This window comes from Mobula hypostoma, chromosome X1, assembly GCF_963921235.1.
Source record: "Mobula hypostoma chromosome X1, sMobHyp1.1, whole genome shotgun sequence".
NCBI classification, from domain to species: Eukaryota; Metazoa; Chordata; class Chondrichthyes; order Myliobatiformes; family Myliobatidae; genus Mobula; species Mobula hypostoma.
The window spans coordinates 58,150,314-58,167,195 of record NC_086128.1 but is presented as its reverse complement, the minus strand read 5'-3'; the positions used below and the strand labels follow the sequence as shown (position 1 = coordinate 58,167,195).

General features: G+C 40.7%; 2 protein-coding genes across 2 annotated transcripts in view; both read right to left on the bottom strand.

The window, feature by feature from the left end:
- Window positions 1–40, bottom strand: part of si:dkey-225f5.4 (uncharacterized) — a 64,342-nt gene extending 64,302 nt beyond the window's left edge. Inside the window, exon 1 of the mRNA XM_063037183.1 lies at window positions 16–40. Within this exon, the coding sequence (XP_062893253.1) occupies window positions 16–40 (25 nt within the window). The remainder of the gene's footprint in view (window positions 1–15) is intronic.
- Window positions 41–4,700: 4,660 nt separating this feature from the next.
- Window positions 4,701–16,882, bottom strand: part of LOC134340145 (importin subunit beta-1) — a 36,029-nt gene continuing 23,847 nt past the window's right edge. The window contains exons 15-22 of the mRNA XM_063037041.1: window positions 16,719–16,863; window positions 12,150–12,232; window positions 11,783–11,890; window positions 10,581–10,724; window positions 9,283–9,388; window positions 9,082–9,196; window positions 8,211–8,372; window positions 4,701–6,645 (exon numbers count right to left, since the gene is read on the bottom strand). Of these exons, the coding sequence (XP_062893111.1) occupies window position 6,645; window positions 8,211–8,372; window positions 9,082–9,196; window positions 9,283–9,388; window positions 10,581–10,724; window positions 11,783–11,890; window positions 12,150–12,232; window positions 16,719–16,863 (864 nt within the window). The 3' untranslated portion in view covers window positions 4,701–6,644. The remainder of the gene's footprint in view (window positions 6,646–8,210; window positions 8,373–9,081; window positions 9,197–9,282; window positions 9,389–10,580; window positions 10,725–11,782; window positions 11,891–12,149; window positions 12,233–16,718; window positions 16,864–16,882) is intronic.

The window sequence follows — 16,882 nt, the reverse complement described above, 5'->3', positions numbered from 1 at the left end:
CAGCTTTTGCAGTACTTCTTGTGTCCATGTCAAATGTCATGTTCCCCCGACTTGGAGTATTGTGAGCAGTTTTGGGCCAGTTATCTGAGAAAGGATGTGCTGATACTGGAGAGGGTTCAAAGGGAGGACTGTTTGATGACTCTGGGCCCTGTACTTGCTGGAGTTCCGCAGAATGAGGGGGGATCTCATTGAAACCTATCGAATGTTGAAGGGCCTAGAATGTTGTGAAGAGGATGCTTCCTATAGTTGGGGAGTCTAGTAACATTGGGTATATTTAAAATGGAGGTTAATAGGCTCTTGATTAATCTGCGTGTCAAAGTTTACAGGGAGAAGGCAGGAGAATGAGGTTGAGAGGGATATGTTACGTACCTGTAATGGTTTAAATAAACCAGCAGCAATAGACCACACCTGGAGTCTGGTTTTGATGTTAAAACCACTATCTTTATTAGTAGCTACTTAATATAACAACTTAAACAAGAATAACCAAAAGTTAACAGTGTTATGAGTATACATACTGTATGTGTAAATGTAACTCCCAAACTATTGAGCTGGGGGCACCAGGCTTAAAATCTTGAGATGGTAAAGTATGAAAGTTCAGTTCATCCACGGATTAAAGGATGTGAGAGATATTTGTAATCCAAGCCGAATGTCGAGAGAAGGCCTTTATGTTGTATTCCACAGGTTCCATAGTGGTAAACAGGATAACAATCGCCATAGGTTTTACCTGTTGTCATTCCAAATCCACAAATTATCACCAATAGTAGCTTATTACAGGGGTACTGTCTTCAGAGGGAACTACCACCTAGGCGAGGGTTAACACATAGGTAGATTCCACAAGGTTGCCCCAATCACACAACGTGACAGCCACTTATCGATGTGCTGGGTCGATGCTCAGCCCACCCTTGTGGGCACTCAGAAGTTCCAACCAGTGACCCCTTAGTCACTGGCTTCCATCCATTGTCTGACTCCAACTGCGACTGACTGTGTGTGAGTGAGTGTCCCTGCTTAAATCAAAACAAGCTGCAGAGTCCCATAGCTCCGCTCGTCTCTCTCTCTTAGTAAGCATCAAACAGGAGCCAAGGAAGGCTGACGTCACTCAGGCACTCTCTCTTAAAAATGACAGTCCACGGCCAAGATAAACCTAGGGGTTCATCACAGATAATAGAGTCTTCCGTTGGCAGTCCATGGAGTAAGACGCGTGTGGTGCTGCTTCTAACTTTTATTACCTACTTCATACTGCTAGATCTGTTTAAAGTTTGAAGATTTATTACTTTGGTTTTATGATTTATTTACGATAGCAGGGATCAGAAAAAAAGCTGGAAAAACCATTGCTGAAACCGACCCAGCAGAGCAATCAGCGGAAGTCCTTACTTCAGAAAGAATGCTCTCTTTAATGGAAGATATGAATACTAAGATTGATAGCCTGGTGAAGGCTAATGAAAAGATTGAAAAAATTATTTCTGTCGTCCAGGAATCTTAGGGCAATCTGGAAATCCAATTCGAGGCACCCAAGAAGACTACTAACAGAATTAAAAGAGAACAGGATTAGATTAGATTAGATTATGAGGACACTCAGTCCTCGTTTATTGTCATTTAGAAATGCATCATTAAGAAATGATACAATGTTCCTCCAGAGTGATATCACAAAAAAAAACAGGACAAACTAAAGACTAACACTGACAAAGACCACATAATTATAACATACAGTTACAGCAGTACAAAGGAATACCATAATTTGATAAAGAGCGGACCATGGGCACGGTAAAAAACAAGTCTCAAAATTCCGATCGACTCTTGATAGTCCCGATAGCAGGCGGCAAAAAGGAGAAACTCTCCCTGCCATAAACCTCCAGGCGCCGACAACTGCCGATGCATTGAAAGCACCCGACCATAGTCCGTGCGAAAACTTCAAGCCTCTGACACCGAGCACTGAGCACCATCTCTGCCGAGTGCTTCGACCCCACCCCGGCCGCCGAGCGCTTCGACCCCACCCCAGCCGCCGAGCAACAAGCAAAGCCAAGGACTTGGGGCCTTCTCCTCCAGAGATTCTGGATCACATAGTAGCAGCAGCAGCGAAGGCATTTCAGAAGTTTCTCCAGATGTTCCTCCGTGCTCTTAGAATGTCCTTTTAGAAGAAGATGGGGAGGAATTCTTTAGCCAGAGTGGTGAATCTTTGGAATTTGTTCCCACAGCCAGCTGTGGAGGCCAAGTCATTGGGTATATTTAAATAGAGGTTGATTAGTCAGGAAATGAAGGGATATGGGGAGAAAGTAGGAGGTTGGGGCTGAGAGGGAAAGTGGATCAGCCGTGATGAAATGGCGGAGCAGACTCGATGGGCCAGACAGCCTAATTCTGCTCCTATATCTTATGGTCTAAACAGAGATAACTATCAGTGAAGGAAGCTTCTGTGAATGTTGTAACTCCAGCAATTGAGGAATGAGGCAGGTTGAGGCTGTGTGCATGGATATCAATATCATCAGTCACTCCAATTGATATCTCATTCCCAGTCTGCACAATGTCAGAATCAGAATTAGGTCTAATATCTCTGACATATGTCATGATTCAGCAGTACATTATGAAACATAATAACTAAAGTACAGTATATATTAAAAAGTTAAATTAAATGAATAGTACAAAAAGAGTAAATAAAAGTCGTGAGGTAGTGTTCATGGGTTCAATGTCCAGAAACTGGATTTCAAGCTGTCCCTGAATCGTTGAGTGTGTGCCTTCAAGCTCCTGTACCTCCTCCCTGATGGTAGCAATGAGAAGGCATGTTCTGGGTGATGGGGTTCTTAATGATGGATGCTGCCTTTCTGAGCCATTGCTCCTTGAGGATGTCCAGGATGCTGGGGAGGCTAGTACTCATGATGGAGCTGAGTTCACAACTTTCAGCAGCTTATTTTGATTGTGTGCAATGCACCCCACCCCATACCAGTGGTACAGCCAGTTAGAATACTCTCTACAGAAATTTGCAAGTGCCTTTTGTGACACACCACCAATTCTCCTCAAACTCCTAACGAAATATAGCCACTGCTATGCCTTCTTTGTAACTGCATCGATATGTTGGGCCCAGGATAGATCTTCAGAGATGTTGACACCCAGCAACTTGAAACTGCTTACTCTACCCCTTCCACTTCTGATATCTGAATGAAGATAGGTGTGTGCCCTCACCTCACCTTTTCTGAAATTCATAATCAGTTCTTCGGTCTTACTGACATTGAGTGCAAGTTATTGCTGCTCCTGTTGAGTGCAACGTCAATATTGTGGGAGAGAGGAAAGGGACTTACTTTGCTGTTTGATGCTTGTATTCTGCATTGTTTTGCCAAGCACTGTGGGCATGCTTTGTTGGCGCTAGAATGTGTGGCGACACTTGTGGGCTGCACTCAGCACACCCAGGTTAAGTTGGTTGTCAGTACAAATGATGCATTTCACTATCCATTTTGATGTACAGTGCATGTGATAAATAAATCCAAATCTTAATCTACTAACAACCAGGAAGTACAGCAGCATGAAGTTCCACAGCACCAGACTGAGGAAAAGCTACTTTCCTACAACCATCAGGTTCTTGAACTAACCAGCACAACTCCTGATGAAGGGCCTCAGCTTGAAATGTCAGCTGTTTATTTCCAGAGGCTGCTTGAACTTCTGAGTTCTTCCAGCATTTGTGTCTGTTGCTTTTGATTTCCAGTATCTCTTGTATTTATGATTTTCAGCACAAGTCCAATCTTATTTCAATATCGTCTACTGCACTACCATAGACCTTTTATTTGCATTAGTGCCTTGTATTTTTTTCCTCTCTTCACTCTTGCATAATATATCTGTACCTATATGCCTGTGATCCTGATGCAAGTTCTCCTTTGTATCTGAACCTTTTTTGGTGTGGATTTATTTTTTTATATATTAAGTGTATGGGGTGTCCAGGGATGGGTAGCACCTCTCATGAAGGTGCTTGGCATGTCCTGGGCAGCTGTTACCTTTGGTCCCCACCACTCAGTTCTCACCTGTGGCTCATATGCCCAGTGGCCATTTTGCAAGGCACATCACCCACATTAAATTTCTTCAATTAAGATTACAGAATCCTATACTGGCAGCTCACACCATGCCATGTCTAAAATTCTATACCTCATACCCAATGTTACTCTGAAATCTACCAGGACCAGGCAACATCCTCACTCACCAACCACGATATGCTCTTTTATCACTGTTGCCATTAGAGAGGAACAGGAACTTCATTTACAACACTAAACTGATTTCACAGCCTGTGGGCCCACTTTCAAGGACTTTACAGCTCACATGCTCAGTGTTATTTACTGCTTATTAGTACATTTTGTATTGACATGCTGCCATTGGAGAGGGTCCCGAGCAGGTTCACAAGAATCTCAGAAAGGGTTAACACAAGGAGCAGTTTTATAGTGGAAAAAGCCATTGCACAAGGGCAGTTCCACTCTCTTGGCTTCAAAAATCTTGGTCCAATGATATGAAATATCATGACCAGAGACCTGATCTGGATTAGAAAGGGCATCAAAGGTTACAGGGAGAAGGCAGGAGAATGGGGTTGAAGGATATTAAACCAACCATGATGGAATGGTGGAGAAGATTCAAAGGGCTGATCTGTTCCATGTCTTATGGAAAGTTATTGCTCTTTAATGCAATACTTTGACCAGAGCAAAAACATCACATTAAGACAGACACATATTTTCTATTTCTCAGTGTACTTTATTATCCTGTTTTCTACAGCTGAAAGCCCACAGGACAGCAACAGGTAGCACTGAGGAATGATCAGAATTCCCCATCAGTACGATCTCCAAAGTACAAAATAAAGGCATGAAAAGGCCCAGCTCTTTCCCAGTATTCAATTATTAACTGGATAAAACACCCTTTTGCCAGTGTAAATACATGGTGCCTCTCTTCTCAGCCTACACTGAAGTGGTACGATTAACTCCACCAAATTGCATTAACCTCTGACACTAAGGCACATATCCAATACCCTGTTTCAGTTGGATTATATTGTGTGGAACAAGTACTTATTTCAGCGATTACATAATGTAAAACATTAAGTACAAGTTGTGCTGGGGAATGTTTTGACACTTTTTTAAATTCAGACTTGGTTGGAAAAATATGCCACTTTGTTTACAAGTGTGCCCTGTTTAGTTAATGTCTGATACCAAATGCAGTGAGACATAAATAAAACTTGTTTTACGTTCCTAATCAAATATAAGATAGTTTACCAAGCAGTTTGAATGGCATTTGACATGCCCACTTTCAATATGAAATTTGATTTGTTTTTCCTCCAAGCTCTTTAGAAATCCAAAGCATGACCTGAATACAATTAATAAATCTTTGGCACTCTTGTTGTTTCAGCTGCTACAGTACAAATTGAAAATTGAGGGGAAGGGATTCCAAAGTGCTATCCGGCAGATTAGGGCATAATGCATTTTCATTTTGATATCTTTAACCTTTTCAAATCCCTCTGCATCATTTACACTTTTCACAGTTTTAGTTCGCTTTACACAAGGGAAAGAAAGGCTTTTTTTTCCTTTTAAAGAGATAGTATCCTTCATGTATGAAGATAAAGCGACAAGCCCTCAGCCTATCTGCGGCCAAATAGCCATCAATTTAAAAAAAATCGGGTCGGCAAATATGGTGGTGATGGGGTTGTAGAAAGACAAGAGGGTTTATAATCACCATCACCACACCAATTAATTTTTTAAAAAATAGGGCCATGTCAAATTATCTGTCCCCAGCCCACCAAATTTGCATGACCACAATCCCTTTGTTAGCCTACATGCACTGAATCTTGGAAAAAGAACACCTAAACACACCATTTATTATCTATCCCAGCCTCCTCATAGAACACAATGCATCTATTTTTTTCCCAAAGCAAATGGCAGTAACACTGCTAAAAATAGGCCACCTTTTCTAAAGGTCTATACAAAATCTGTTGTATTTTAGAGAAACTATATTGGATATTTTCAAAAATAGTTGGAATAGTTTAAATGGCATGTTGCTTGAATCTGATTTAAGGGTTTAAAATATAGCCAATGCAAGCTACTTAAAAAGGGGATACCATCTCCTTAAACTAGGCTGAAGTCTAGCTGAAAGCTTCGCACAAGGAAGCTCTGAGCATTCATCAGTGTTTCCCGAGAGTAACTCTCATTCAATTCATTGTGCTGCTTCAGTAGATTGAACTCTTTAATGCAAATGCTAACCATTTTAATTAAATTGTAATGAATCTGAAGTAGAGAAAGTGTATGCCTTTTCACTCACACACTCATCCCTGACCAAGAACCTCAACCTCATAACTCATGCACCAATTTCCATGTAGTACGATTACATCAGCCAGGCTGAGGATTGGATTTTCCTCCCAGCAGAAATGCTCATAATCCTTTTGGAATTTATTTTCTGAAAACACTCCCGCTGTTTGACAGAAGGGGACTTCTCGTTCTTGTTGCAGGTTACGTTGGCCTTTGTTGCGGCGTTCAATCCTGGATACTGCTGGATCAGGTGGTGTGATGCAAACCTCACTCACTCACTCGCACATTCTCAAACATTCAACATCCTTGCACACTCCTCACTTCTGTTCCAAAGATTTGAGAATTCCAGTGGGGTCTCAGGTGTTTTCCTTATCCCAATGTTGTCACAAATCTGCAACATGAAGTCATTAAAATCTATTAATAGCTGTCAAACCACCCAACTCAATTTTGAAAGTGACTAATTTAAAGTGAAGCAATAATTGATTCCAAGAACCTTGGTGAATCCTCACTCTCCACCCACCCCTCCATTGGATAGCAGTTTCCAGCCAAGTTAGGGAACACTGCAACTGTTGCTCAACTGATCCAAGTGTAAACTAAGATCCCAAAAGTCCTTTCCATTTTACATGCACCTTCAACCCACCCTCCTCCCAGAGCATCCATATATTTGCTTATATACACACATCACTTGCCCTGACCATTCAAACCAGAACCCCGAATGGAATACTTTCCACTGATTGTAATGCCACCATAATCCATCAGTTTTTTCCCTGCACATCACACTTATAATAGTTTATTTAATAGTCTAGCAACCCAATTCAGATTAAAATGATCTAACCAGTCTTAACCACCTCCAAACTACTACTGTGGTCAGACAGCTACAATTATTCTCTCCCCCACCCCCCACTCTGAAAGAAAGGCTCTCCATTGCTGAGCAACTTTTCCTGTTACATTACTCTGGGTGTTCCAATGCCAATGGGCATCTTCCTTCCATTCTTCAGACTTTCCCCTTTCCAATAAACTTAAATTTCTAATTAAAACTTTTCCTAACTCCATAATGACTTCTTCATTTTATCAACAATCCCGGATTTCCTCACAATTGAAACCTGCCACAATGAGCCCATGAGAAATGAAAGTGCTTCTATCCTCTTGAGAGCTACACTCTTGGGTTTATCTTGCTCTTCTCATCTGTGACACGGCCACAGGGCCAGTTCAGAGCCCGATGGCTGCAGGACACGGCCACAGGGCCAGTTCAGAGCCCGATGGCTGCAGGACACGGCCACAGGGCCAGTTCAGAGCCCGATGGCTGCAGGACACGGCATAACTTACACCTGACTTCAGATTGGATTTAAAATGGATACTGGAAATTTATATACTACCCATTTTGGAAGCAAACCAACTATAATGATTTAACTTTTGACTTATTATGAGTAATTATTTCACGAGGTGTAGCAAATTTTTCAAAAGTTGCAACTTCCTATCACTTAGTGATCAAGAAAATGATTCAATTGGGAACTATAAGTGTTATGTACAAAAGCTCTGATGGAACGGCAGAGGTCCAGCCACCGAAAATGGATGGCTGAGGTGAAAAAATAAACACATGCCTCAAAGATTTTGTATCTGTTGAAGCCCAATTTATGGAAACACCCTATCCTGCTCAGATTAACCAGTCTTGGATTCAACATATTGAAGTATAAAACTGAATAGTCTATACCAAGTAAACAGGTATCATGTCTTCAGATCTCTGAAACAAGACAATGTATGTTGTGGAACTTCTTAGCAGTGCTTGTATTTAACACATTTCTAGTCACCACTCAATGTCTCGGAGTAGTATTATTTACCATAATTTACAGTGGATTATAAGAACACTGAATAAACTGAGAAAAGCTCTACATTTTAATCAGACCTATTTCAACTGGTTAGAGATGCTCAACATTCTTCAATACAACAGAAGCTTACCAAGCTTGATTTTTCAGTTTTCGAAGCTCTTTAGTAGCCCATGTGGCTAAAGTTTTAGTTTTGTTTGTTTTTGATCGTCTTCCTTCAGTCAAAAGTTCATGAATCATTGGCCTTGCTTCAACTAGTTTCAGTACATCCTTCCCAAATGCTGTACATAAATCTCTAAAATGCATAGAAATTAATGTATAAATCACCAGTGTTACAGAAAATGGAAACTACCTGAAGCAGTTATCGTCTCTAGACATGTTTTGACCCTCTCCAGAAAATTGCTACAATCTTATAAGGGGTGTATAAAATCAAGGGCACAGATTGGGTGAATGCACTTGGTCTCTCTATCCTAGCCACCACACCCCCACCCCCATCTCCAGAAGGCATAGGTATAAGATTTAAGAACTCGAAGTGATTTTTAAAAAAAATATATACACATAGATTGCTATCTGTGGAATCAGCTACCAGAAAAGTGGTTGAAGTTGATACAAATAACAAGTTAAAAGACTGTTGCACAGGTACATGGGTTGGAAAGGTTTAGAATAGGGGTTCCCAACTTTATATTAAAAAAAATGCCACAGATCCCAGGCTGGGAACCCCTCATTGAGGAGGTTATGGGCTAAAATGAATTCATTGGATGGGGCATCTTGCTCCACATGAACCAATTGGGCCAAAGAGCCTGTTTGTGCTGTATAACTATCTTTACGACAGACAGATCATATTAAAAGGAATAAGCCCCGAAGTACAAATTTTAAAAGTTTGTGTAAACATATCTGGAAAACATACTTCCTATTTATCTACATCAAGCAGTAAATCTGAACAATTACTAGTTGGCTGTTTTTTAAAATCATACATTCATATCCTTACCCCAAAGCACACTTACCCTATCAGTCCGGCAGCACAAGCTACAACTCCATCAGTATGATCTTCATCTTGTGCAATGTGATCAATAAAGGAAAGAATGAATTCTACTCTTGGTTGTACCAACATGACGTCAGCTACAAGAAAGAAAACTTGTCTATTTTAAAGTGAACAAATTTTGAATTTAATTACAGATGTTATCATATTATACAATTAAACTTACGATGTACATTCTCTTGGTCACCCTTCAGGCCCTGAATAATGCCAGTATACGCCTCCAGACAACCTTCTCTTAGTTCATTCAGGTAATCCACCATATCATAATCTGTCTAAAAAAATGAATTAGAATTTTAACACTCAACCAGAGAGCCTGCAAAAGGTACAGTGCTCAATATTTTAATGCAATCATTCCTTCACATAGTAACATCGCAGTGCAGAGGTTAGTGTAACACTATTACAGCACCAGCAAACTACAAGGCCTAGGAGAATTGGGTTGACTCCTTCAACCTCAACCCTGAATATACCCAATGCCTTGAACTGCACAGCTGTCTAGCACACCCTCTAGCAAAAGAAATCCCTTTTCATCTGTTCTAAATGGATTCCCCTTCACCCCCCCCCCCCAAGTTGAAGATGTGCCTTCTGGTAGTAGCCTGTCTCCAGACCTTTCAATATTTGATTGGTTTCAATGGCCCCCCCACCCCATTCTTCTAAATTCCAGTGAGTAAAGGGCCAGAGCCATCATACACTCCTCATATGTTAACCCTTTCATTCCTGGAATAATTCTCATGAACCTCCTCTGGATCCTCTAGCATCTTTTCTTAGACAAGGGACGTGAAACTGCTCACAATATTCCAAGCACAGTTTGACTAATGCCTTATAAAGCATCAGCATTGCATCCTTACTTACATAATTCTCCCCATTTACAAAATAGTCCATGCCTTTATTCCATCTACCGAAGTACATGACTATCCATCTGCCACTTCTTTGCCCATTCCCCCAACCTGTCCATCCTTCTGCTGACACCCCATTTCCTGAACGCTACCTGCCCCTCCACCAATCTTCACATTGCTCACAAACATGGCCATAAAGCCAACAATTCCTTCATCCAAAACTGGGTTCAATTCCTGACAGTCTGTGAGGAATTTGTACATTCTCCCCGTCACCTTGTGGGTTTTATCTGGGTGCTTTGATTCCTTAAACATCCCAAAGACATACTGGTTAGCAGGTCACTTGGGCATAATTGGATGGCATGGGCCCATTGGGCCAAAAGGGCCTGATCTGGCACTGTATCTCTAAATACAAACTAATGAACAAAGGCACAAGATTAATTAAAATCCCATTTAAAAAGTTAGATGCAAAAATTGTACAGTTAACAGTATATGCAGAATACGTGTTCTAAATTTTTATCCTACTTAAGTTTTAAGATGATCTTGTTAAGATTTCCTACTAATTTGTGTGTGGGATGAAATTATTTTCAAAAACCAGAATCAGATGACTTTACAATGTTTTTATGGTACTCACTTTGTCTACCTGGGCCTGGGAAGCCTGCTGAAGGGTGTCCAGGACAATATCTAGATACTTCTTAAATTCTCCTGCAATAGCAAGGGCAATATCCCCAAACACAGATAAAATCTGTGGCTTCACAGACCGGTGAACATTTTCATTCTGGAAAGGAAGGGAAAATGGAAACTTATTGCTGCATAATTCAAATCCATTTTATAGTACTCAAACCATACATTCAAATATAATCACACATAGAATTGGCCCTTTGTATCTGCGGGGGATTGGTTCTGGGACACCCCACGGATACCAAAATTTGCGGATGCTCAAGTCCCTTATATAAAATGGCATAGTATTTGCATATAACCTACGCACATCCTCCCATATACTTTAAATCATCTCTAGATTACTTATAATACCTCATACAATGTAAATGCTATGTAAATAGTTGTTATACTGTATTGTTTAGGGAATAATGATAAGAAAAAAGTCTGTACATGTTCAGTACAGATGCAACCATCATAGCTCTTCTGGGAACGCTGATGCTGCCACGGCAAAAATAGCGTTCAGCGTTTGTTTTGCAGCGAGCCGTTATAGAGGCAGTGTGCACGCCATAGCTTTGAACTGCGTGAGATTTTCGCTACGGTTGACAGTGCTGCAATGATTGCAGAAAAGTATGACTTTAATTTTGAAAGGGCACATAGGTTTAGAGCAGGTTTGCAGGATGTTTTAAGTGCTTATAAAGAACTGTATGATAGAAAAATGCGTGAACTTTCCAGTGTGTTCACGGTCTTCCTGATTCTGGTAAGTGAAACTACACTGTACTGTACATATGTTATTTCTACTTTATACAGGTTGTGTATTTATCATATTATTCCTGCTTTTACTATATGTTGGTGTTATTTTAGGTTTTGTGTTATTTGGTATGATTTGGTAGGTTATTTTTTTGGGTCTGGGAACGCTCAAAAAATTTTCCCATATAAATTAATGGTAACTGCTTCTTCACTTTACGCCATTTCTGCTCTACTTTCGGATAGCGGGGGAAACCTGTACAGTATTTTCGATCCACGGATGCAGAACCCGTGGATACGGAGGGCCAACTGTACATCAATACTCTTCAGGTAAAGTCCTTAATAAAATTTCATAGACAGTTTGACAGAGCAAAGAGCAAAGTTGTAACTGCAAAAGCAAAGGATGTAGATTTTAAAAGCATAGATGCTTACCCCCAGATTTTCCAACAAGAGCTGCATCATTTCATCACAGAAAGGTAGCATATTAGATTGCAGCGCTCTGCACAAATCACCGACCAGGCCTACTGCTGCAAGACAAACCTTCAACAAAAATAACCAAGTTTGAAAACACGAGCTAATAGCTTTACCAAGTCAGATCCCATTTAATAATTGTCTGCCTTAATAATTGAAACTAGGTAGTTCTGCTGGTGCCTTGGGTGGCATGATCCATGCCTGCTGCATACTCAATGAATTGTAATTTTACAATCCAATTTAAAAAACCCACTTTCAGGTGGGACATTTATCTTTTCCATCAATCTAACAAATATCATTCCAACATAAAAGGGCATCAAGTTCCTACCTGATACTCTGCATAATTCTTCAGTCCAATCCCTAGATATGGCTTAAAGGCATCCATGTACTTCAGAAACTCAGATCCCAGCACTAAAACAAAAAGAAAGAGAAAGTCTAATGCACAATTTTCTACCTCTTGGAAAGAGGTTGCAATATTTTCTTCAAAAGTTATCTGGGCACTTGATATTCAGGTTTTCTACATTTATGTACTTCTGCAGATAAGCTTACTGAATTAACAGGAATAATCAAAGAATTTGGTATTGAACCTCAATGATAGGTATTAGTCTTAAAAAAGTTTACATAAACAAAACTTGCATGGAATAGAAATATATAAACCACCAAATAGAGTATGTCTGAGTGGAAAAATCTGTCACAGCTATAACCTTCAGACAGGCCTGGCAAGTGTATAGTGAGGGAAAACGGTGAGACAAAGCTTAGTGAATATAAAAAGGAGGGGAAAAAGGCCTGGTCACAATATTTCTGGTGGTTTGTGCTCGTGGGATGTTATATAGTAGCAGGTAAATGATAACGCACCCACCAATCTTTCCCCTCCCCCACCATCTTATTCTGGCTTCTTCTCCCTTCCCTGCCCTGATGAAAGATCTTGACCCGAAACGTCAACTTCTCATTCCTCTCCATAGATGCTGCCTGACCTGCTGAGTTCCTCTGGATTGTCAGCATCTGCAGAATCCCGTGTTTATGATTTACCGTCCTTCCGATTAATACATTTAAATTAAGGGAAGTTAGTACAGGCAGTGTGTACTATTAAAATAATTAAATTCCAATTAATTCACAACACGTAGCTCATAATGAACACATCTGCAGAAATACTTGTTCTTCAAGGAATGCCAGCTCAAAGTTGATGTGTTAAAGCTATAAACACGGCAAGACATCAGCAGAGGGAGAATGCAACCCACATTGTGTTTTAGGATAAAGTCACACCTTTTAAATGATTTAAAATTTAATCCAAGCACAGGGACAGGAGAGTGAGGCTGCAAGAGATATGGAAGGCAGGACCGCTTGCCATCTTAGCCCTTTCTATCGTTTAAAGGAATATCATGGTCCTTTTTTTTTTTTTGAGGGCATAGATTGCAAAGAAAATGGTCAACATGCCTTATTGAAAACCATTGAATGTTGAAAGGCTTCAGGAGAGTAGTTTAGGAGAGGATATTCCCTATGATGGGGGAAGTGGAGGACCAGACAGCACAACCTCCAAAAAGTGCTATTTCTATTTAGAACAGATGAGGTATTTCTCTAGCCAGGGAGAGGAATTTGGTCAATTTGCTGCTGCAAGCAGCTGTGGAGGCCAAGTCATTGGTATATTGAAGGCAGCCAGATTTAAGGTTGATTAGCCAGGGCATGAAGAGTTGCAGGGAGAAGGTAGGAAATTGGGGCTGAGGGGAAAATTGGATCAGCCATGATGAAATGGTGGAGCAGACACAATTGGCCATATGGCCTAATTCTGCTCTTATACCACACGGTGTCTACAGCACACACCATAGCACAGGAGACATCCATATTTAGGGAGGGGGGTGGTTGGGATAGGGGGTTAGCAGTGGGAGGAATGGTATAGCAGAGATAGGGAAACATATTCTTTGCTGCACCAAGTGCAAAGGTGTGTCGCCAAGATTAAGGATATCCATCTTGGCTGATGGGGGATTAATTTAACGATTTGAGAGAAATAAACAACACAAGGCCAAATTAAAAAGCAGAACACAGAAGGTAATAACCTCAGGATTCTCAGCTGAGTCACAAACTGGTAGGGGGAAAATTAGAAATAAATGCATGTCTCAATCACTGGTCTGGGAGAACTAGTTTAAGTACTAGAATGGGAGAACTGGTTGCAGATCACAGCCTAGTATGAGGTTCCAATTCACAGGATTGCAAGAGGCTGCAGACTCTGTCGGCAACATCATGGGAGTATTGTCAACAGTTTTGGGTTCCATATCTCAGAAAGGATGTGTTGTCGTTGGAGAGAGATTCACGAGGATGACTCTGGGAATGAAAGGTTTAATATGAGGAATATGTTTCCAATGGTGAGGCTATCCAGAACTAGAGGGCATAGCCTCAAAATTGAGAGGCAACCTTTCAGAACAGAGACAAGGAGGAATTATTTTAGCCAGAGAACAGTGAATCTGTGGAATGCTCTGGCATAGACTGTTGTAGAGGTCAAATCCACAGGTATATTTTAAGTGGAAGTTGATAGTTTCCTGATTGGTCAGGGCATCAAAGGAGATGGTGAGAAGGCAGGTATATGGGGTTGAGTGGGGCCATGACGGAATGGCCAAGTGGAGTTGATGGGCTGAATAGCCTAGTTCTGCTCCCAAGTCTTATGGTCTAACACTGTGCAACAGAAAATGTTCAAAAAGCAGTGCACCCATCACCATGACTTGTGATATGCCCTCTACTTGCTACTATCATCTATCATGAAGGTGGTGGTATGTGGACCTGAAAACTCCAATTCAGGAACAATCCCCCCCCCCCCCATCAAAGTTCTGGACAGTCAATGATTCCCCGCTCACTACTTATAGAGATTTATGCCTGAATTAGGTATCTCCTGTTCCTAATAAAGTGGCCACTGAGCTCATGTTTGTGGTGTTCTGCTGCTGTAGCCTTCAAGGTTCGACATATTTGTGTTCAGACATGATCTGCACATCATTGCTGTAATACGTGCAGTTACCTTCCTGTCTGGCCATTCTCCTCTGACCTCTTCTTATTAACAAGGCTTTTCTACACCCAGAACTGCTGCTCACTGAATGTTTGTAGCACCATTCTCTAGAGGCTTGTGTGTGAAAATCCCAGATCATCAGTAATTTCAGATACTTAAACCACCCCATCTGGCACCAACAATCATTCCACATTTAAAGTAATTTAGTTCACATTTCTTCCCCATTATAGAAATTTACATTAAAGAACAGGTGCACCTAATAAAGCAGCCACAGAGACAGGCCTGATTCTGGAGTTTAATAAAACAAATGGGGAAAGAGTGACTTGGTTTGTTAAAGGTGTGAAAGAAAACCAAAGTGCTTAAGGGAGGGGCAGAAAAGTGAAAGTGTGAACAGAAATGAAAAGAAAAGTCAGTGCTTATAGCTCTACCTGAATATACAAATCAGACAAATGGAAAACAAGGAAACAATTATGACAGCTGTTACCAAAACATGGTTGCAGGGTTACAAAGACTGGGAACTCAACATTCCAGAGAATTCAATATTCTAAATGAATTTACAGAAAGGAGAGGTGGCAGTTTAATTCAAAAGTATCAGTACCGTAGTGATATAGCGACCATAGAGTGGAAACAATTTGGGTGTTAATAAGGAACAACAGTGGGAAGATAACAGGTCAGAATGGTTTAAAGGCTCCCATTGTGTTTTCACAGCAAAACAAAGCAAAAATGGTGTTACATATTTATTTTTTTTTAAATTTAGAGATACAGCACAGAACATGCTTTTCCAGCCCAACGAGTTGCACCGCCCAACAACCCAACTATTTAACCCTAGCCTAATCACAGGACAATTTACAATGACCGATTAACCGGCAGATCTTTGGAATGTGGCAGGAAACCACAGCACCCGGAGGAAACTCACACGGTCATGGCGAAGATACACAACTCCTTAACCCCATCCTGTAAAAACCCTGTAACGCCCCAAAGTGTAATAGCAATTGGCACACTATGCTATTGTGGTGCCCTACTTCTGATATAAAGTGCACAAGGGAGCTGCAATTATGGATAATTTTCAGCTGCATTATGACTGAAGAAATCAAGGACAACATGGAAGAATGTATAGCACAAAGATAATTTAGAACAATTTAATACAGCCCACTATATTTAGTCACTTATCACAAATAGGAACTTGGACGAGTTGAAGACTCTCTACAGCACAAGGATCACAATAAGGCAGAACTCCAGATAGAATGTGAAGGCAAACAAAGCCAGTGCCTTTCACTTAGAGCAAACTGAAAGAATAACTGTCTGGATTGGACTAGGAAATAAGGCCAATAAGATTAGCAGTGAAAGATTTTTAAGTAGTTAGTTATTGTACTTAGTAGGAATTAAAAGAGGCACTAAATGAAAAGGACAAGCTATACATGGACAACAATAGCTGGCCCAAAATGTTGGCTCATTATTCCTATCCATATTGCCTGACCTTCTGAGTTCAGCCATTTAGTGTGTGTTACTCTGGATTTTCCAGCATCCGTAGAACCTCGTGTTTAAAATAAATAGGTCATTTTTAAGGTTGGAAATAGAAAACTAGTGGACTGCCCCAAATATTCAGGCTTCACTATCAATTACTTAACCTACTATCTTTAATCATATTAGTGACGCACACGCATGAGCGTGTGTAGGATTGCTCTTGCTCTCTGGCATGCACAAAAATAAATCCCCTGGAGAATATTTGGACTCTACAACAGGATATAAAAAAAACATGCTGTGAAGGGAGGGAGCATAGCAAATAAAACTTGACTTTATCCAAATAGAGGCACTTATCACAATCAATTATTTAAATGATTGCTGGCAGATGAAGTAAGCAATCTGAAAGCCTTTAGTTCCTCCTCCCCTCCTTAAATTGAGACGTACCTTCAACAAGGGTGCTAACAGCCATGAGAGCATCTTCCTGCACTCCCCCAGAACCAGCAGTGCTCTGAAACATCCTCAGCAACGAAGCCATCACCACATCCGAAATCTGCAGTGCATCCTGATGCTGGACCTTCCTTAGAACATTCTAGGAGTCAGAAAGAAAA